Source organism: Liolophura sinensis, chromosome 8 (genome assembly GCF_032854445.1).
Source record: "Liolophura sinensis isolate JHLJ2023 chromosome 8, CUHK_Ljap_v2, whole genome shotgun sequence".
Taxonomy (NCBI): domain Eukaryota; kingdom Metazoa; phylum Mollusca; class Polyplacophora; order Chitonida; family Chitonidae; genus Liolophura; species Liolophura sinensis.
Genome location: NC_088302.1, coordinates 10,134,961 through 10,158,015, shown reverse-complemented (window position 1 = coordinate 10,158,015; position 23,055 = coordinate 10,134,961). Strand labels below are relative to the sequence as shown.

Here is a 23,055-nt window from a genome sequence, read left to right as displayed (position 1 = left end):
TTCGGAGGAGCCGTTATATGGCTTCCTGTTCTCTTTTATTCATGGTCTCGGTGTGGATTGAAAAGCGATTCGCCGCCGCTAGGTGTGGCAGGGATTGGTTAAGGCGGGGATTCATTTACGGAGTGGCCGCTTCGAGACACCGCCTCGGTGTGTGGCCGGCAGTATCGAGTAGCACCTCTGGCTAGAAGCTGACACTGATGATAGCCTCCTATAGAGGCCACTCTGCAGCCTCTGCAATTCATCACACGGCATACCCCCAATGACAAAAAAGACGCACACGGCAAGAAACTTTTCATTGACAGCCTGGTCGTTCGCAGGTACAAGCAACGGTCGATCGAGTTTTCCTCAGGCTTGTAGCGATCCAGGCTGCAGGTTGTCAGATTTAGATGTGCGCGTCAACCTCCCAGGTATTATGTCAGTCATCACACGGGACAGGTCAGCTGACAGCGTGTGTCATCTTCTCTTAAGGAACTACGGCACCATCAGAGCAGCGATTCGAATTTAGACTCTTGCCTTTATCCTTCACACCATGAATCATACCAGGAATTTTTCTGCTAATTTCTCGAGTGGAAAGCCGGGTATAACCTGCGTGTACACAGATGAAGGCTACTGCTACAAAACGTGGGACGAGTTACTGAAAGCCGTCCACGAATTCCTGGCACTTCGACCCCACGAATGGGTTTTTATCTTTATTTTCATCACAATTTTTCTTGTGGGCGCCGTTGGAAATTTCCTCGTTTGTTACGTTGTTTTGCGCAACAAGAAAATGCGGACAGTGACCAATGTGTTCATCTTCAATCTGTCCCTCTCTGATTTCTTGGTGATTATTTTCTGTTTGCCAGTTACGGTTGTAGAGGATGTGGCAGAAACGTGGTTCCTTGGCACAATTATGTGCAAGATTCTTAAATTTCTCCAGGTAAGTCGTGGGCTTCATTTTTTTCTCTTTTTATATACAAGCTGTTATATACATTCCTGTGTGCCATATGTTGGGTTTATTTAAACTTGTAATCTAAGAATGATATATAACCGTGAGTATAATGAGTTCATTTAAATTTGTAAAGGAATGTATCATATTTTTACCTACCGAGGGGATAGAAATTTCCGCCTTCAACCCTTAGAAATAAATATTTCTACATTACATTCATGCATTTATCTCTATGGTGTCAACAGTATAGGCCAGTACATTTCCGGCTCTCTAGAGTTTTTCAAGTTCAACAATCATTTATCAAGGCGACGTTATCTTTTTCACTTGATAACACCAGATGTTCTCTCAAAACATCTTCTGTCCTTCGTATTTTGCTTAGAATTCGTTCCTGTTGAAAACCTCCATGTACGCTTGACCCAGCATCCCCTGACATGGTATCAGTTAATTCGTACACTCCGGGGTGTTGAAGGATATTTGAAATGTCTGAATAAGACACCCTAATGAACTTTTAGAATTAAACGTAACCTGCGTGTTCTTTTACGATTAAACTGGACTGGGTAACACATTCATCTACGATATGGCAGCTCTAATTCTCATCATATCAGTCCACTTATTTGTATTGCTGGTGAATGGATTCTGTATGTTTTTAGTCTTTATGTATTTTCATTACCTGCAAAAAACACTTTCTGTTAAAATTCCCTAGAGAATCATGGAGCTATGTTTTGCTTTTATGTGTAGCTATGTAATTTTTCTCCCACAGCCAAGAACTTTCTGTCTGTCGGAAAGTCTTGGCAGAAGGTTGTCAGGCTTGAGGAAGATATCAGCTAAATATAGCGAAGATCACTTAAAAATATCATATAGCACTGTCATATCTCATAGCCTTGTCCCAATTTTTAGTCAATGTGTTTTGGGGCACTACTTTAAAAGACAAGTTGCTAACAATCACTTGTTCTATTTAAGGCTTACTTGAGCTGTTCTGTTAAGTTACAAGCTGAAATAAAATACCTGGTAGGCGTCTATCAATCAATATACACCTGTTGCAGATTTGTGATTTATGTCATATCCCATATGTGGATATCCGTAATAAGCTGCTGTTTTATTACGGAGTAGCGACTGGGTCGTTAAACAGTCTGCAGTAAAAATTAGAGAAAATTTTAGATCTATAATCTCCACTCTAAAAACAGCACAGATTGAGGGTCAATACATAGATAAACACCTACAGGCAGTATGTTACATCACATATCAATGCGGTTTTCTTTTGAATGTTTGTTTAAAGTGCTCTTGCTCCCAAGGATTCTTTCACGCAATCTCCAGTCTATTTCTCAGTGCATATATAAAGGATTTGAGAAGACAAGGCCATGTGTTTATTCAGCTGCTTCTTCCCCCAAGAGGCTAGAATTCAGTCTTAAAATATAAAGGCGAATTTTTACAATGTATTTTATTTTCTTCTATTTTGTTTCTGTCTATGAACACAGGGATTCTATTTTCCCAATCTGGTTATTTGGTCATATTGTTTTCACAACATTTATGTCAGTACACACCGGCAAAAACATCGTTAAAGTGCATGTTGTATATATCATTGAGGTGGCCTTTGTATTTCAATCTGTTTTCACTTATTTTCAGGACTGAAGAATGCATCTTTCTGAAAATCATGTCAGTACCTAAAACACTACAATGCACATAAAACACAAACCAAATCGTAGAAGGCACCTTCTATTTTGCGAAGCCTCTCTCAGATGTTGTATGCGCGTCTATTTGATTGCTACGCTTGCCCTGGAACGTCAACGGCATGATGGACATCATCGTGGAAAACAAGAAGTTTAAGAACGATTCCAGTTTGGTGTCAGTAGATCATATCGCAACGACGCATGTATTCCAAGGCACTCTGTCTGTCTCTTGTTACAAGGTAGTAACCAACCTTAAACCTTAACGACCTTAACGCAAAGCATAGACTTTGTATGGTGTTGGCATAACCGAGAACTCGATAAGCCCTGGTTTAAAAGATACACGCTCTAGCTACCAGGTGGTTAAGATGAGTTAAATTATAGACACTCGGTTTCATGGTAGCAAAGCGAGAGCGTCAGATTATTCATTAAGGCCCTAAAACCGGTGATTGATTCCCTTTGGTATTCCCTTCAATCCCTTACCTGACAGGTAATCTTAGAGCCTCCCTCTGACCAAAGAAGCTCATCATCTCAACACTGAAATTTAGAGAACCACTTAAGAGCCTGTATATCCTTAAACAGTGGCGTTGGCTTGTCGAAATGTTTCTCATCGCCCGTTAGGCCGCGGAGATGTCTAACTAAGATTAGCGCTGACCAGGGCTTTGCAGACAGCTAATCTGAAGTTTATCCCTTATATTATCTGAAACAGCGAAACTGATCTTGTATGCTATCTTTAGATTTGAAAGTGGAAACCACCGCATCTACATTGATGTGGCGAATTCTAGTGTTTTAATTCTCAGTTATATTAATAATGGCAGTAGAGAAGCGACCAGCAGAAGGTAGTACGTAGATGCAGAGGTCCGGTTATCTGCAGGCAAGAAAACGTCGATATAGGGTGCCTTTAAGTATGAAGTGAGAACACCAGGCCTTTGATGATTCCCGGCCGCACGTGGTCTTTATATCGTACGTGAGAACATAGACCAATTTCTACTTCACATTTTATGAAGTATGCCGGTAAATTTTTTTAATGAGCATGTCTCCGGCGGATGTTTTTTTAAAAATAGATAATTTCCACTCCTGAAGCCAGTGGTTTGTGTCACAAGTACACACTCAGTGATGTAAACATTAAACTTCTTACGTGATGTTTCACCCTTAAGACTTTAGTAAATGAAACTAAGTGCTCGTTCTTGGGAAGTTTCGTTTTGAATACGTCTAATCACAAGCTTTGATTTTTCACGGAATTCCAAGAAAACACAATTAGCGTTTCTCGCAGATTATTGTTCTAGGATTTCTGTGTTCAGTTTACAACGCTTATCCCAAGTTTTCATGGCTTATATATTCATTTATTTTATTGCTGTTTAACACTTTTTTGACTTATACGATGCAAGGTCAGTTTTATTGGTGGAGGAAACCCGAACGGATAACAGTAAACTATCAACCTTTAGAAATTATTGACGAACTTTCCCACGTGTAAGCTACAAAGATGCACAGCATACTAAAATTTCTTGTTTTTGTTTAATTGTAATAAGATTTGAAGGAAAATGTATACAAAATATGTGGAGGTTTACAGTTTAATTTATGTACAGCTGATAACAGATTTATATCTCGATGGGTCTAAAAAGAACTGGCAACCATGCATGGTGTAGACCAGCTTTCTGACAAATGGGTATTACTTTGATACACCTTATACCATGTGAGCTGTTCTTGTGTGTCGGTTCTTGTTGGTCTGCTTTGTGTGGTATATGAGAAAGCACTGAGCTGGTATGGGGGAACAAATATCTGTTTCGACGCTAGATAACACAATATCTAAACTTCTTTGTCTGGTTGTTGCCATACCGGAGCATTTGGGACAGCATTTTTTCTGAGTTTGTTTGTCCTCTTGTTGGTATACCAGGGTATTTATGATACCATATTCATCTGAGTTTGTTTGCCTGTTTGTTTGTTAGCGGGATACTCTTTCCCTTTACTTTGTTGGTTGCCACCATCAACGAAATGGGATTGTGTTGTTTGTTTATTTCCATAGCCAAGTAAGGGGGTTACGTTTCTTTCTTTGCGATTTGTTTCCGCTGAGAAAGGAGATGACATTTGTACCTCAATTTGTTTGTTGCCACGGGCAAAAGAACAAGGTTACACTTTTCCCTCTTTATCTGTTGTCAATTGCTGGGACTGGCGTTGTCCTTCTAATCCAGCCTGTTTGTTTCCCTGCTAATTTTTTTAATCATATCCCAAAAAAATAAACGATTTTTTAAATGTAGAAAAGCAAAGGTCAAGGATCTTGTGATTAAATACATGTCTACCTCCATAGCAAGTGCAGGTACAGACCTGTGAGAGCACATATATGTCTTTATTATGGATTAGGATAGAGACCTGACGTAGGTGCCTATATACATCTGTCGTTAATTAGGATAGAGACCTGACGTAGGTTCTTTTGCCCGTGGCAACAAACAATTCTGTCGGTAATTAGGATAGAGACCTGACGTAAGTGGTACATCTCTCGTTAATCACGATAGAGACCTGACGTAAGTGCCAACATACATCTGTCGTTAATTAGGATAGAGACCTGACGTAGGTGCCTATATACATTTGTCGTTAATTAGGATAGAGACCTGACATAGGTGCGGATATACATCTGTCGTTAATTAGGATCGGAACCTGACGTAGGTGCGGAAACAAATCTGTTGTTAATTAGGGAAGAGACCTGACGTAGGTGCGGATATACATCTGTTGTTGGTTAGGATAGAGAGCTGACTTAGGTGCGGATATACATCCGTTCTTGATTAGGAGAGAAAGCTGACGTAGCTGCAGATATACATCTGTTGTTAATTAGGGCAGAGACCTGACGTAGGTCCGGGTATACATCTGTTGTTGGTTAGGATAGAGAGCTGACTTAGGTGCGGATATACATCCGTTCTTGATTAGGAGAGAAAGCTGACGTAGCTGCAGATATACATCTGTTGTTAATCGTAGTTGCGGATACACATCTATTGCTGATTCGGGTACACACCCATGGTTGTTGTGGATACACATCTATTGCTGATTCCAAGACAGAACCGTCGTAGGTTGGGATACCAATCTACTGCTGATTCGGATACAGACCCATGGTAAGCAGGCACACACATATATTGCTGGTTCTATTGTCAAGATACACATGCTGGTTCCGATGCATACTCAAGGTAGGTACGGAATATAGGCGTCAAAACAAACATTTACATACCAGTTGTCAACCATAATACACGTTCTACGTCAATAATGATAAGATCATTTGCCAAACCAACGTTCGATATAAACCATCAAAGAACCGAGAATCTAAGCGTCTTAACAATGACAAGACAGCAAGACATATCCTACACAATGGATCTGAAACAGTGGTTTCCTAAGGAATATGTACGTGATAAATATATACATACTAAATACAGCTGGAAAGATGCCGGAGACAGTTATAAATGTACGTTTTCATTTATGCAGGGAAGACACTCGATATTCTTGGTATGACATACAGATCAAATTTCAAAGGTTGACAAGGTGTCTCAGCCGAGCTTTGACTGCAATTGTTCGTAAAAGCCACCGTGTTGATGTAATAGCCCCTAGAGCCGAGTTGAGCGAAATTAGATACAGCTGTATGACAACTATACCAAAGGGTTCATATACCATGTGAGCTGTACTTTTGTGTCGGTTCTGTATATATATATATATATAAACCCCCAGTAATTTCTAATACACATCTGTTACTGTTCCTACCTTGGTAAGTGTAGACATACATATATATCGCAATCAGACCCATAAGCGATGAAGAACCACACACATGGAGTTTATTGCATGCGATGTTGTGATAATCTGGCGGCTTTGCTTAAACATGACAGCCCCGTCATATCTGACACCTGTGTTTGGCGTGGTAAGCGACCTTTTCCAACACGACTGCGGTCCTACATATTTACTTCCACTTTGAATAGCTCGCTTTGAAAAAGCTGTGGTTCATAATGCCGTAAAGGCATGTTCTAGATAATGGAGATTACCCTCTCAGGAAAAAACATAGTGCCTGTGTTGTATCATAGAGACCTGATAAAATCTACGGTGGAACGGATGATGCCCTCTTCCTAAGTCAGCAAGAGAACAAAGTGCCTTAATAGCCACCTCTTATAAACTCTATGTATGTATAATACCTCTTTGATGAGAATTTCCGTGCACCTCAGGTCATATAATACTCAACCGGATCGTCCCATAATGACTGTAAACATTTGATCGAATGACCGAGGGTTTACGGCATTAAGAGATGTAAACGAAGTGAATGGTCATATCGAGCATAATGTGGAAGCCCTCTTTGTCCAGTTGTGCTCCTCCTTTGTTATTGTATTCGAACGAAAAGCGTTGTTTACACGCAGATTAATGCGTGGGTTAACGTATTTTGAAAAGTAACGCCAAATCAGGTGTTCAATTTACCCACTATACATTACAAAATTGAGAGTGCTCTGTCTTGCTCTATCTTGTAATAACATGAATCCTGTCGACGTTCAGGTATCACAAAGTGTTTGGGAGATGGAATTCCTTCTGCAAAATAAATGCCTGGCAACCTTTCAGTGTTTTAGTTAAAGAGATTGTAAATTTCGTCTTAAGTTTTCACTGTGGCATGGATCCATACCGGATATTTAGCAGCGTCAATTTCCTGGCACCTTAGCTTGACGTGAATAAGGATCAAAAAAACTGAGTGTGATAAAGCCCCCAAGGCTCTAATAGAAGGATATCAGGAAGTCCTTTCCGAATAAGTCATTTTTGAAGATAAAATTAAGCGGTGAATACCCGCATGAAATTACATGTTATACAAATTCTTTCCGGCTGAGATAAATGGGATTGTGAATGCCACTGTGGTAATCCATTTATGTATGTATTTTGTCGAGCGAATAAGTGAACATGACAAGATATTCGGTAACGTAGCCTTAAATAGTAGGCGAAATGTGACTCTTACATAGATTTCCTTAAAAACAACACAGATTTACTTGAAATTTGATTGACAGTAGAATAAGAGTAAACACTGTTGACAGTTCTCGTGTGAGGTTTAATATCCGATGAACGAAATTTCTTACATTATTCAAGAAACTAGCCATGTATCTAATATTAAGGTGAGTTTTCGAAAAGCTACTTACCGTTACAGCGGCCTTGGCATTTAGCGGCAAAAAAGGTAAATAAAAGACTAGAGCAAATGTATTATATACATATATATATACATTTGTATACATATATATATATGTATATATACATTATATACATTTGATAAAGTATTCCACATGGAGTTAAAAAAGCATACATTTATATTTTATGATGTTGCACAGCTGGGATGTCGCAGATCAAAGTAAACAAAGACGCGTACACTGAGAAAATCGACAGAGTTGTCGTCTAGTCAAATTTAATCAGTAGGGCGCGAGTTATTTCTATAACCCTAGAACGCACCTGTTACCGTTTACCCTGTTTTGCCTTACAACCACATAGACATGAGGTATTAGTGCTCTTGACATCATGTTTCCTGTTACTCTTACATGGCACACTCCATGGTCTTATAAGAATTCCCTCTTAAAACTTGATTTATATAGTTACTAACCATGTCAGAAAAAATGTTTTGCCGTTATATGTTTATTTACACCTCAACTTACTAAGGTTATGTTATTTGTTGTCTTTTCTATTAGTTTTACCTGGAACCTATTCTATAACCCTTTCTACCCCCACTAAAGCACTTTTTAGTGGAAGTTATGCATACAATTATTATGAAAATGATGCTAAAATTATTTGTTTGTGTCATTAAAAATGCAAGCTTCATAAAACAGTGCTTCTTATTTCTCTAAACTCCATAGTCCCCTAACAATGTTTCAAAATATTGCTTTCAGAGATGGTTGAAAATGGTGAAGGATTAGAGTACATTTCTCATGAATGGTTGAGACGTAAGAGTGATGTTCATGCTTTTAATTTCATAAATATCGATATCTTATAAGCAGCTACATGGACAGCAAGAAGAACTGACGTGCATCGGAAAGAGACCACATTTCACCGGTTATATGTTTCCACTTTCCAACTAAATGTATGACAAAATCGCTGCCGATCTTGTTTTTCTCTCAGGGCTGTAGTCTTACATACTGTAATGCATGACCATTTACCAGAATGCAATTATTTAATGCAATTATTTACCATAATTTATGCTGGCCATCATAACAAATATTTCGTTTCGCTTTCTCTGGTGTTTAAATACCACTTGACCGCTTGACCAGTGCTCGCCTGTAATCGCGTTCTGCAAATTACAACCAGAGCCTCAAGTCAGTCTTCGCGAGTCAGAGTGTAACCAGATGCGCACGTTTGCTGCACTCGGAAATTCTGATCACACGAATATTGATGTCAAAGTAATTGCTGACAAGGTTAATCTGCTAAACACTATATATTTACTAAGTAATTCCCCAAAATGATTAAGGTATGACTGTATGTTTAAAGTGATAATATCAACCTATAATCGCACGTGACCTCCAAATGGCCTTGAGAAATCCGTGTAGTTCATTTCCAGATTATGGTTCATATTTCCAATGCTCTTGTTTTCCTCGCCTGGTTCTCAGTCGCACATGTAAGTATGCATCGCATTGTGATGTATAACACTCTTAAATTGACAAATTATGGACATTTGCTTAACTGGAAGGATTACAAGGATCCTGAGCATAAGTTGCCGTTAAATGCCCCCACGAACACTTTGCTATAGGTGAGCTCTACATTTAGAGTTGTTAATAATTCATGTTTTCAGAAATTCTTTACCCTGAATGAATGACAAAGATTCAGTAACACATTAGCAGTATTTCAGTCATTTCGGGTTGATACTTGTCAAAAATTTTCACTGTCTGTGACATCATTTGTTTGCGACACCCTGCCATGGGTTTATGCTGATACATTTACGAAGTGCATTGTACACGACGTCTTTAGTTATTTGACGGTAATGACATCCTAACTTGATTTAAATGAAGATGCGAGGGACAAGGTAGGCGATGCCTTTAGTTGCCCAATGCTAGTAGAAACAATTTGGTCATGCTTACAATAAGGGTACCTATCGCAGAATTACGCTAAGCAGCTCCTGCAGACGAAGCCAGAACTGGTGTCAGAAGTGGCGTGTAGTGGAATTGTCATCCCTACTCGATGACAATACCGACTTCGTCCCTTTCTGCACATGACACAATAGCTTCGTGACCATTCATTATTTACTGTCTGTTGCTGCATCCTGCATATGTCCAATGCCTCACATTCCCGTAACATATATGTGTCAATGAATCCATTTACAGAATGTCACCAATGGAGGAAATTTGAGACGACAAGCAAGGCCGCTACAGAGGCTGATATATCAGGATACACGTTAAAATGTCGGAGCCTTCTCATACTAGTTTATGCGTCAAAATAGACATTTCGACAAGAACACCCGTCAAGCAAAATGTCGGTAATCTCAACGTAAACTCCCAAAACGAAGTTCCACAATAAAACACCAAAGAACAAGGCGTCATATAAAGTACGAAATTTCGACGTAATTATACAAACAGAAGTAGTCGAGTGGACACATTTACAGAGATTTGGACAGAGGCAGTGTTCTTTGTTTTGGGTCGAGGCCGAGTAATCTATGAGGTAGTTTTCTAGGCCATTCTTATATGTTGGTGCATTTTAAGCTGGATATAACGATGTTCCCTTTTCAGTACTTGCAGAGAAGCGGCGTTTTGGATTTCCATACACTGCTATCTACAGAGCAACAGCTGCCATGTTGTGTCCGTAATAATGATGAAAGCAATGCGCTAAAGCGTAAACAAACAGACAGTGATGCAGAGAAAAGATCTCAACGGGCTTGGTAGCCTACTTCCTGCCAGCTACATGTATCCTCATGGCTTCAACGGTCGCGCGGTGTAAAACCCTCCAGGATGAATATTCAGATGGTAATGACAGCATAATGCATCTTGTGGCTGGAGATTATTTGATATTGACAAAGTAGCTGTGACTATGGGCTAGACATTCCTCCTCCTTCGATCTTCAATCTAAAGAATTTCATAATGTATGCCCAGACATAAACGACACGACTGGTAACTCGTTTACCGCTTGGTTGTGCCAACATACCCTGAAAACATAAAATTAAGGACAGACAGGTCAAGCGTCAAACATTGTTTGAATTGGGGTGATTTTGACAGGCACTTCTGGACATCGGTTAAGCAAGGTGTAATTTATCACCACTGCCAAAAGAAAAAGAATATCTCTTTAAAGTATAAAATGTTAGACAAAAAACTTCATACCTTGTCTGGTTTTAAAATTGTTTAGCCATGTCAAAATCAAATTATTTCACTGATTCATTTATTACTACACCCTAGGGGTTAATCAGTTTCATTGCAACCGGTTCATCCCTTATTTACTTATTCAACTTATAGGCTAATCATTGGAAACAGGTACTTCACTGACTAACACACCATGGTTTAAAATCAAGCGTTTCGGATACTTGGCAACAGCCAATGGAAATCCCCTGTTGATGAAGAAAATGTAATTTCACTCCGACCAATTCATCGCCACTAGAATAACGGTTGATCGTTAGACTAGCTCCTGTCAGGCATTCAAACATCGCTTTAGTAAACCAAAGAAAAGACAATGTGAATCGATAATCACGTGACCCAATAAGTTGTTCTGTAAATACTACACTGCCTTGTGTTAAGAGGAATGGGGTGATTTTCCCACTCACGCCTTGGTAATTTTTCTATCATGACAGGAGGGTACCGCACCTCTTCCAGGAGTACACATCGTGTGCCAAACAACAGCCTGCTGTTACGAACTACACCAGTATGACACAATACAAATTATATACCACTGGTATGAATTATTTTAACAGGACGTCTTTTAACAAGTAGAGGGGAAACCCCATCTCAGGAAAAAAGTACATTTCTTGCCATAGTCACTATGCTGGTTTGAAAGCTAACCGTACATTTAGATTTCTGGGCCATAACAAGATTGAAAATATAACGGAGATTAAATTATATTTTTCTCTGACTCGCTTAAAAACCATGATGGCTTTCTTTTACTTTTCGATGCGATTTCCTTTGAAAAGGTTTATTTCCTTTACTGTGCAACTCTTTTGTTGACAATTCTCTCCACAAGTTTCCGTCTTTGACTTCACCCGGATAAAAGCTTTATATCTGCCTGCGGTTTGAATAATGAGAAAAGAAAGCTTCCTTCGGCTGCGTGATAACAAGTCCAATTTGATGGGGTGGAAAAGGTCTGCACTTAAAATACGCCCTACAATAACACAGTCATTACAGTCTTGCGCATTAAATGGAGAACAACCTCTCCCACATCAGGCGGAAACCTAGCTAAGTGAATAATAAACACACCCAGTACCATCTAGTGTTCTTACCGTGACATAAAGGTCGCCCAAGGATTGGACTATAGCGGAACACCGATGAAAATACGGACAGGATGGCACGGGGCCTACGCGCGATTCCATATGGATATGGTTAAAAGGCTGTCATTAAGATTTATCTGTTACTCACTTTATGAAAATCAGAATTTTATACGAGCATTGTTTGCAAAGAATGTCCCGTTAATGTTGTTAGGAGCACCATATATCATGCTTCTTTCTAGATCTTTCAATAACAATATAATGACAGGTACACAATGACTGTCCTTGAAATCTACCCTAGCACGATTTCCCGTGTCAATGTGCCGTTAACTACGCGTCTAGGCAGTAGTCCATGTCAGATAATTGCTAAAGCTTTGAAACTGTGTCTCCAAGTGGAACAAAATCAGATTCTTTCTAATTAGAACAATGATTACTCAAATTTACAAATTTTCTGCGTCATTAAAATTTTAAAACATAAAAAAAACAACATTGGTGTGGATCTAGTTCTCAGCGGCCGCTTGGTAGAACGTAGTGAATGGGCGAAGCAGTTACATAATGAAAGTATTTTAATAGTCACTGACTACTACAGACGTCTCCCGCTGATACGTTTATTAATAGCTTCAGCTGTGTTTGGTCCCACAACTTTTGCCCGAGGGCTCGAGCAGTGAAGTGGCAGTTTGTCTAGTTAATACGATTGCCCACTCCCTGCCTGTCGCAACACTTGCCCTTCTTTGGTGTTTAACATCAAAGCAATTTTGATTGCATCTCTAAAGATAATTAACTATAATTCTTCTCTTTGAATGTCCTTTTAGGCTTGGCTTCATAGTTACACAAAGCCATGTGTTGCTGCTGGCCTATAATGATTTCTCGGTAAATTGTAAATGTATGGACAAAGGTTCTAGGATAACTGATAATGGAAGTTCTGATAAACATATAGGTTAAACAGTGTCAAGTTTTGGAAGTACACTGGTGTCCGTACATTATGACGTGTATGACTTTACTGAGTACGTTAGCTACAGTACAATGGTTGATTTACTGCCAGAACAAGGAAGTGTCAGAAGAGGTGTACAAGGCTTGGGTCATTAGAAGACTGAGTTAATCTACATACATTTAGGTAACAGCACAAGTCTTCCTGTTGATCGAACTCTTGCAATGTTTTTTTTTAGCCCAGATTATTCCATAGAACGGTATAAATGCTCTCCCGGACTTCAAGGTGCCATGGCAATCTCTCTAAATCTAACTACCTCACTGAGCGATATTTTTCGTTCCGCTTTATGTGGTTATAAATGCCACCTTTAACAATATATTTCGCTAGAAGAAACATTTCAATTTTATTTGAAAATGGAAATGCACTTCTTCCTCACTGATTGCCAAAGTTGATCCGTTAGCAAGAATAGCAGATATGTAATGGACTTGGAATTCGCTATTAACCTCTAATCATCATTCGGGAATACCAATTATGCCTGGGTTGAACATTTGAATTGGATATGTTGATCACACCACAATGGTTTCTATTTAAGCAGCTTGAACTTGGCTTTCCTGCTTAGAATCCAGAAGTGGAAACTGACACTCATATACTAATCATCATCTCTGATGGACGTTTCACGTCAATAATCACAAGACTAATTTCCAAAACAAGATCCAACACAAACCATAAAGTCACTAAGAACATATTAAGAACAAATGTGGCGGATTGATGTAAACTGAAGCAGTCAGCATTTGTCAATGACATCAGAAAGATGTCAGGAATGTCAGAATTGGGTTATTTTAATTCACATCCATATTCTATACTATACTAAGTTGACGTTGGTCAAAATACGTATCTCAGTTAATACCCATTGCTGATTGTCAAGTTTAGGAAACTTGGAGGTTTAATGGCTTTTGATGGAACATCCTAGACAAACTAGATTTCCTAGTAATAACTTGTCACGTTGATAGAAATTGTCGCACGACACACAGCATACTACGAATGTTTCAGTATAGTGGTGTGTGTCATTATGAATATATATTACATTCTACACATTGATTAATGACAACATGTAGGTTTTTCTGTTCAGGAACGGAAGTTCATAGTGGCTGAATATCATTAATAAAGAGGACCTGTGCTTTCCTTGCCTGCTAAACGCGCGCCATTGGCCACATGCAGTTTATTCTGATTACATGATTACCTCTTCCGAGGGAATTGCCCCACAGCCCACTATATAGGGGCAATCGTGTGTCAAGACATTTACTGTGTGGTCCCTATTGGTTAAGCATGGTTTTACTGAACATGTGTTGACAGTACAAGTATGTGTGTATGTGTGTGTGTGTGTGAGGTGGGGGGGGGGGGGGCATTATTTTATCAATGGCACAACAGGCTACAGTGTACATATCTTCTAGATCTTACCGTTATGTTTTAAACGTATCGTGAAAATTAGAGAAATATCTGGTCGTGAAAAATGAAAAAATGAAAAATGAGTCTTCAAATACTATATTTTCTCGAAGATATCTTACATGCAAAATGCAAATGTTGCATATTATATGAACCTTGATTAATAAAACATACCTGACCCTCTACATGGAATTAGAAAAGAAACTCATACATTGTGAAAAGAAATAAGCGTAAAATATCTAAATGATTGGATAACACATTCCAAGGGCAAGATTACAACATCTTGTCATTCAGTTAGTATAATTGAGTTCATTGACATTTTTCACCATGTATGATTTTGAAAGACATATCGAAGCTTGCGTAAATTTATCATTAATGAAGAGCCCATCCTCCCTGTCTGTCACTATTAACTATCATCACACAATATGACACCTTACCAAAATAAATTCATGATCAGTTGCTTGTGGAAAAAAAAACATCTGAAGACTCTGCAATTCCCGTGCTATCGCTTAGGCCGCTACAACGGAATCATTTATGCGAGATCAGGCTGGCACCTGACAAATGGATGCTTTCTTTCATGACATCGGCGGAACTTGATTAGAAGTACATGTACAAAAAAGACAACTGTGCCCTTATCACATGACACAGAACACATCTCTTTGACGTTGATCAGACCTTTGCCATTTTTGGGAGAAATACCGTTGTTTTTGTTCCAAAAACTGGTTTGCATTCTGTTCTGGAGTGGTTGGCGGTCGTGTGGAGTGGGTGATGTGTTGTGGAGTGGGTGGTGGTAATGTGGAGTGGGTGGTGGTAATGCGGAGTGGTGTGGAGGTGGTGTGGAGTGGGTGGTGGTAGTGTGGAGTGGTGTGGAGGTGGTGTGGAGTGGGTGGTGGTAGTGTGGAGTGGTGTGGAGTGGTGTGGAGTGGGTGGTTGTAGTGTGGAGTGGGTGGTGGTAGTGTGGAGTGGTGTGGAGTGGGTGGTGGTAGTGTGGAGTGGTGTGGAGTGGTGTGGAGTGGGTGGTGGTAGTGTGGAGTGGTGTGGAGGTGGTGTGGAGTGGGTGGTGGTAGTGTGGAGTGGTGTGGAGGGGGTGGTGGTAGTGTGGAGTGGTGTGGAGGGGGTGGTGGTAGTGTGGAGTGGTGTGGAGGTGGTGTGGAGTGGTGTGGAGTGGGTGGTGGTAGTGTGCAGGGGATGGTGGTAGTATGGAGTGATGTGGTGGCAGTGTGGAGTGAGTGATGTGCTGTGAAGTGGGTGGTGGTAGTGTGGAGTTGGTGGTGGTAGTGTGGAATGGTTGGAGGGGGTTTATTCCTGCCTCTAAAGACCTCAGACGAGTGTACGCGCTACTGCTACACTCTCTGTAGTCGTCATTCTTTGTTATTTGAGAGCGAACTAAGAGTTTCCTGACCATTAATATTGTCCACACGGTGTCAAAGTTACCCATTGTCCTTGAAAGTTTTACTCTAAACACCCATCCGTGAGCAATTGACGTTTGTTATCTGAAGAGAGCAGACTAACAACGATGGTCTCTAAAAATAAAGGCAACCCCTTCCAACGGATCGATAAACTTCACTCGACGATTTACTTTTGTCTGGGTATTTTAAAGCACTGCATGCGATTTCTTGTACACTTGCACAAAATTGTATTCTCTTTCCCAAATGGGAGAATCCACTTTTGATGTGCACTTGTTTGGTGTGAATTTCAAGTCAACGATTAAAAGGCTTATTGACATAATAAAGAAAACCGTTCGTGTGTATCATGAAAACGTTATGGTTTCCACAATGTCATCGTTTCATCACGTGAGTTTTCACAAATTATAGATTATCACTATCAAGCCAAGCAAAAAGAGTGTGAAACAGGAACAGTGAAGACAGTTAATAAATGGCCACACGTAATCTGTGAAATCCTTCCTCTGACTAGTTTATGTCAGTTGGGGTTTTATTCTAACTGCTTATTCTCAAGTAATGACAACTTGTGTATCACCTAGCAGAAAAAGGTTTTAAAACGCAGCACCTTATTAGAAGTCACTGGTCTAGAATTGGTCAAAATATTCTGTTGTCAAAACATCTGTTGCCATGATGTTTGCTGCCATCACATTTGTTGCCATCACATCTGTCATCACTTTTAATAAACAGTAACAGAGGCAGGCCTAGAGGATACTTATGCAGGCACATTGTATAACAGACTAGAGCATGGAGAGTGAAGCTAAGCGAGGAGAAGCGACGACAGTGTGAGAGGGTAAACTTCCTCACATAACCAGTGAAATCCGGCTTCCTGCCAAGTAAACATTATAACTGTTCAATTAAATGGTCAAATATATAGTAGCAACTGACAAACCCCGTACCACCAGAGCTTAAGCAAAGTTAGGTTTTACAAACTCATCCACTAAATCCTAAAATCCCAGATGTAAAGAAAACATCGGACTTGCTAGGTGATGAGCGTTTATATAACCAATAAACAGTTTATATTATTCACATTTTAATGACTAACTGTGAATTTGTCTGGTTGTTCAAAACGTCTTAGTAAAAGTTCTACCTTTATATTTCATAAAAAAAAATATTATTTTTTTTTCATAATAAATTGCGGAAGGCAAAAATCTGTAGGCCGAAAATAGTGCCAATATTAGCACTCTAATAAACACTCTTCCAGTTAAGAGCGAAAATTGTCAGATTACTTCTCTGATACATTTCATCTCTTTTGGATTTGGATGAAAATCATTTCGTGCTGAGATTTGAACCGTACACGGTTCTTAAACTGTTTATAGTTTATCTAAGGAAAACATATTATGAGATAAAGGTTTCTCTTAACACGACACCACATGAGTAATAACCCGCGCACATAGTGGAACTGAAGAAGCACGGGTAAACAGTGCCAGTTACATCTCTGTGAGACAATAGAAAGAAGCCCGACTTTTTTCACTGAAAAAACAAATAAAGCAATGTGACCACAGCCATCTCTTCCACCTCCCCATCCCACCCCACTCACAAGCTCAGACAAGGGTACTTTTGAATAATATTCAGGCTTTAAATGGGCATCATTATCATTTTCCGGATATGTAAATTCTCGATTTCCTTGAAAGCCTTGTAATGGACATTAACTTACATTGGCGCTCTTCAGGAAATGATGTTAGATATGTTTAAAAGAAAAGCTAGACGTTACGCCGTGGCTAACTCTCATGGTTTTCTCTGCATCGATTTACGTTAAAACACTGTTAACTTTCTCGCAGATAAGCTCTCCTAGCATTTTAGTTGTGTCAGGATTATTTTATAACACGGCATAAGAGAATACTCATCGTCTGCGTCAGCAAACCAAATGACATTCGTTGATGCCATCTCAGTCTGCGTCAGCAAAGTTAACTGGTATTCGCCTGATATTAAAGTCCTGACCGAATACATCTTCTGTTGACATAACAAACTGGGTAACGCTGGAAAAAATAAAGCTAAATAGCAAATTCCAAGCACTGCATGCGTTCCGCTGTCGACGTTTGAGCAGGCCCAACCCTTGGCAATTCCATTTCCAGCAAACTTTAAAAGGTTCTCGGCTGGATAGAAAAGTCGGCTACATCAATGTTTAGTCTCTCAGCAGCCAGTCACACTTCTAAAAACAATCTAAAATCAGCTGCTGCGAAAAAAAGCCGAAAGGTGCATTTCAAATGACCGTGCATGAGAAACGTTGTTTACACTGTGTTCGGATTGTTTTATCAATTAGCCACAACTCCGCCCAAGTGATGGGTCAATCCACTGAACTCTGTCTGACAGGGCCTTTTCTCAGTGTTACGCCCCAGTGAGGCAAAAGCGTAAATTTGTTAGTACTAAGACAGACTGGTTTTGACTTTACGTCACCTCGGCTGTATGTTTCAAAGGAAACCACCTTACTCGCCTCTCCTCTGCACGGTGATGATGCACTACGGAGAGGATATTAAAAACTCTTTTGTCCTATCGAAGAAGTCTTTTCGAAACTTCAACTTGAAAACGCCCTGTTTTAATTTATCGCCGATCATTACTGTCGTCAAGACGACGTCAAAACTGTCGATGTCTTTGATAGCACTGGCAGAGCTGTCGAAAAGCCTGTCAAGTGAACGGTTAAATCACACATAGTAATGATTTTAAACGTCTCTTACGAATCAGTCTGCGGGTATAAAGGAACAGACGGCGTTGCTCTTTGAAAACTGAAAAGGTCTCCCTTTTCTTAGCATCGACCGGTTCGCCAGCGCAACCCTTGCTTGAGGGCGAGTTCTCTGAACCTTTAACATTTGTATGAGCTATTTTACGGTATAGTTTGAGAGTTCTCAAGCAATGAGACTGGTGCTGTGGTCTTCCTCAAGACCCAGTAGGCTTTTAAGAAAACGGTAATTTTATTTCTGGAAATAATGATTCCGGTTGAAGTCTGGCGGCTGTAACTGGCCTCTACGACTGGCATTTTAACGCCTTCGATTTTGGGCGATATCCTCCACAAATGCATCAAAGTTTATGAAGTGTAATTACTATTTCAAGTAAAATAACCCATCCTTTTCAAAAGTTATCTTACCAAAAAAACAGATCAAACGAGAGATATAAAAGTGAATTAAAACATTTCTCATTTCTATTTGCGGCTAATCACATTGCCTAAACGATACTTTAAGTCAGCTGTCTCCTGTTGAGAGTATGTTGACCCACACCATTTGGTTTACCTTCAACATAAGAGAATTCCACCCAAGGGCTATAACTCCCTCACACGGTTGTTCTTAAACTTTCCACGACAGTAAATTAGATCGTTCTTATGTCTCTTGCTATATGAGTTAGGAATCAGGAATCAGATCATAATTATCATTATTCTTTGCACTACATTATTCAATAATGCCAAATGTATAACTATATAGCTTTCTTTTTATATTACCATTCAACATGTGCTGTTGCTAAAATCGATTTACTTTCCAGTGGAGTTTAAATTAAAAACCAGGTGTCTCGTAACACTCGAAAATCATTGAATGTTTCCGACGTAGCTCGAAAGGCCGCCGGGATTTAATATCAGTTGTTTATATTTACATATCCATCAGAAATGCATCTTCTTCAATTTTAGGTAATTAAATTATGCCGACTGTCATGACTTTAAGACTGTCATGTGTGCCTATTTTTGTTGTATTGAATTGTATACATACTGTTGGTGGATTTTATTAATTTTCTGTTTAATAATATCCAAAGATAGTAATGTTGGCCAGGAAAAAGAATATATGATATGCAGGAAAGTGAAAGGATAAACCAATGCTCTAATATAAATTTTAGTGGCAAATATCACAAAAGAGCGTAAAAGATCTTTAGCATACGAAAGCCAATGATGAAATTCCACTAAGTTCAACAATCCCTAATCTGCGCCACTGGAAATCTTTAAATCAACCCTTTAGAGACTTCAGAGAGTGACACATCGCCAATGTGCGTCATTCCAGTTAACATGACCGAATCGTGGGAAACGCGAGAAAATGAAATGAGGCGTTGGGAATAAACTTGTCTGCAGCATTGTGTCAGCTCAGACTACTCGGGATAATTCCGGTGGAAATGTCTTGGTGCTTGAACTTTTGCTTCTTACACGAGGACACTTGACTGTATTGATTGCCAGGACACGTAAAATAATGTATTAGTCGCAACAACGTATCTTCACCCCACCCTAAAACAGTTTCACGACGTCTTTATCAGTCCCTCTGTTGTCTGTGATAAATTGATCGCAACAGGGCCAAGACAGGTTTTGATTACACAGTGCTAACTGCTACGGAATCGTCATGATTGCTGAACTTGACCATAGTTCACACATATTTGTCTACTGGACAGCAGTATGCTGTTTGACTGCTCACAAACAATGCTAAATAGTGACGGGAGGTTATGTTAGGGAAATTATGTAATATAATTAAGATATACACTATAGAGGAAAGACGACGGTGTAATAGCTGGTAAATGGTCAGACGCAACCAGTAAAATACAGCCTCTTGACAATTTACCTCGGTAATGGTTTTATTCTAAATATACCTGTAAACGTTTAAACAGTAGCAAATTATAGGCCCCCTAGCACCATGGCTTAAGCAGAATTAGGCAAAAAAATTGTGGTGATGTTAATTGCAAATTATTCCCTCCTCCCAAGAAAAAATTTATTTATTTATTTATTTTATCGGTGTTCTAAGCCGTACTCGAGAATATTTAACTCCCAGAAAAAGCAAAATAAAAAGATACGATGACCACACACAATCCATTGGCCAGTATTTCTGATCCAACACACTTTAAAGTTGAAATAGCACGTTATCATTGTTATATGTATATGTTCTCCGAGCGTGATAGGTGATACTTTCTTTCCAGACTTGATTTGTGTTAGGTCACCGATTTTCCAGTCCGGATCTTTCCGGCCTTTTATTTCTATCGGGCCAGTATTATTACACTATTTCAAAGTTCTTAAGAGCTAACCGATACCATGATGATGTTCACGACCCTAAGTGCCTAGAGTAAACGACCGTTTCTTTTTCTCTGGATTGAATGATTATGGATGAAGGGACTTGCTGATATTCAGACTGCCTTAACGACAAGAGAACTTCATTCTTTTCATCGCCTCTCAGCAAGACTTGGACATTTTAGATTGATTAAGGTTAATGAAGCGTATTTAAGTTTTTTTATTTCGTGTCCATTAATCACCCATGCATCTATCTTAACTTAAAAGACCCGGGAACCGCAGGCTGAGCTGTGTAGAAGTAATTCTGTACATAACCACTTTAGTAGAAACAACCATCTACATTCAGGCGGCAGCCGATAGAAAAAAAAGGAACACACTAGTACATTTAGCTTCACCAAATCTGTCTTCGACAAAAATGTCTAGGAAGATCCCGGATCCACTACAAGCTGTGATTTGCCAGTGACTGGCATGCGTGTAAGCGTTTTAGCGGTAATTACCGTATTGAACTTTGACAGTTGATGAGAAAATAAGCACATTAGTACATTTTAGTTTCACCCAGACATATGGTTGTGGTGTGGTTGCTCTACGTGATCTTCTGTCAACATCTTGAAACATTCTCCATGATTTTACATAGTTTACTGACCAGTTGTCTTAGTTCTTTCGACAGCGAAATAATTGTTCCTCTCTTATTTTTTTTCATTATTAAATAAAATAACTGCATCGCTTTGTTACGTTTTTTTCAAAATTGGATAGAATACCCTCTTGTCCGTATCCTAACCGTTGGATGTATTTCCTTAGCGTTGTATGTATATTATTTATGTTGTACGTATACCCTTTGTGTTCTAGTAATTTGGTTCATTTATATCTGTTTTGTATGTAGATTTTTCTCGTTGTGTAACAGATGAGCTGTTGTATCAGGACTAACTCCTTATTTGCCTCTCTTGGTATAACACTTTATGTCTGTCAGATTTCCGCTGTGATTTACTGGTCTAAACTGCTGAATATAGAAGGCAACAGCACAGAGAATAGAACTGGAGCAGCGATTACAGTGTTAAAGTTGGCAAATGATCACACCTAACCGGTGAGGCTCCGATTCCTGACCTCCGTAAGGGTTATATTTTAACTGATCATGTAAACACTATATTAGTAGCCATTTACACCTGTCCACCAACACTATGGTTTAAGCAGAATTAGGTACATAAATGCAGTGATGATAATTGTAATTTAGTAGACCTCACTGGTCTAGAATGATTCACATTGGTGAGAGCTAAATATTTTGGACAGCATGTGTTTTTCACAGCATTTGCCAGGTGAGACACACTTTTCGAATTACATTTCCCTTTATCGGATGTAGTCGTACAAAAACAAAATCCATACTAAGCGATATGTCTAAATTATAGCCATCAACCCGTAAAACAATATCTAACATTTGCAAATTTCCAAATACCAGATTCATTAATAAAGTTAGTATTACAATCTCTTAAAATATACCTAATTTTTAAATTAACGGAAAATGTAGTTATCTGGAAGAAGAAGTTACAGTTTTCGATGATATTATACAGATGGCTGTAATTTCCGATAGCTCCCTATTCCGAAATATCAAATGGTCCATATCTGCATTATACGCATTACCCTGTTCTATGGCGTGAACGGGTATAAATTTATTTCAGCTACGCTTTTTTTGCAACTGCTCACATAAACACAGTTATGATATTAAAGTGCGCCATGTTTATACAGCACCTATCCACAAAGCTCACAGCCTAGTTACATACAATATACAGTGCTTCGTTCCTTTTGTATTTAATACTTAGCTAGACAAGAACTCTGGTTAGAATAGACCATCGATTTACTCTTACAATTTTATTGCAAATACAATAACATACAAAGTCTTCCACAAGAACAAGTCAATAATAGAAATGAAGTTATATTACAGGACAATGATTAACATCATAAATGTTAACATTATTTCACTTGTTTATTGTTTCTAAGCGATTCACTTGCTACGTTACTTGGACATAAACGATCTATTGCAATCAAATAATGTAACAGATGAGAACTTCAGCAGAGCGAATTACTGCCTGCTCGTTCATCACTGCTTCGCATAATATTGTTGGTATGGATGGATGGACAAATAAATTAGTGCACATCGGCGTGGAAAATATAAGACCTATTTCTAAGCTTAATTTAGGAACTTGTCGTTCAATTTGAAGCCGCTGAACCAGATCACCAAATATCTTCCTTTCATCTCTGTCTTAATTAGTGTAGTTTCAAGATGAACGACAAAGGCTGAGATAAAGCCTTCGAAAGTGTCGGGGGT

The 23,055-nt window shown here is 39.1% G+C and overlaps 1 protein-coding gene across 1 annotated transcript in view; it reads left to right on the top strand.

Moving 5' to 3' along the window:
• The first annotated feature begins 394 nt into the window (after positions 1-394).
• Positions 395-23,055, top strand: part of LOC135473884 (orexin receptor type 2-like) — a 34,008-nt gene continuing 11,347 nt past the window's right edge. The window contains exon 1 of the mRNA XM_064753814.1: positions 395-916. Within this exon, the coding sequence (XP_064609884.1) occupies positions 530-916 (387 nt within the window). The 5' untranslated portion in view covers positions 395-529. The remainder of the gene's footprint in view (positions 917-23,055) is intronic.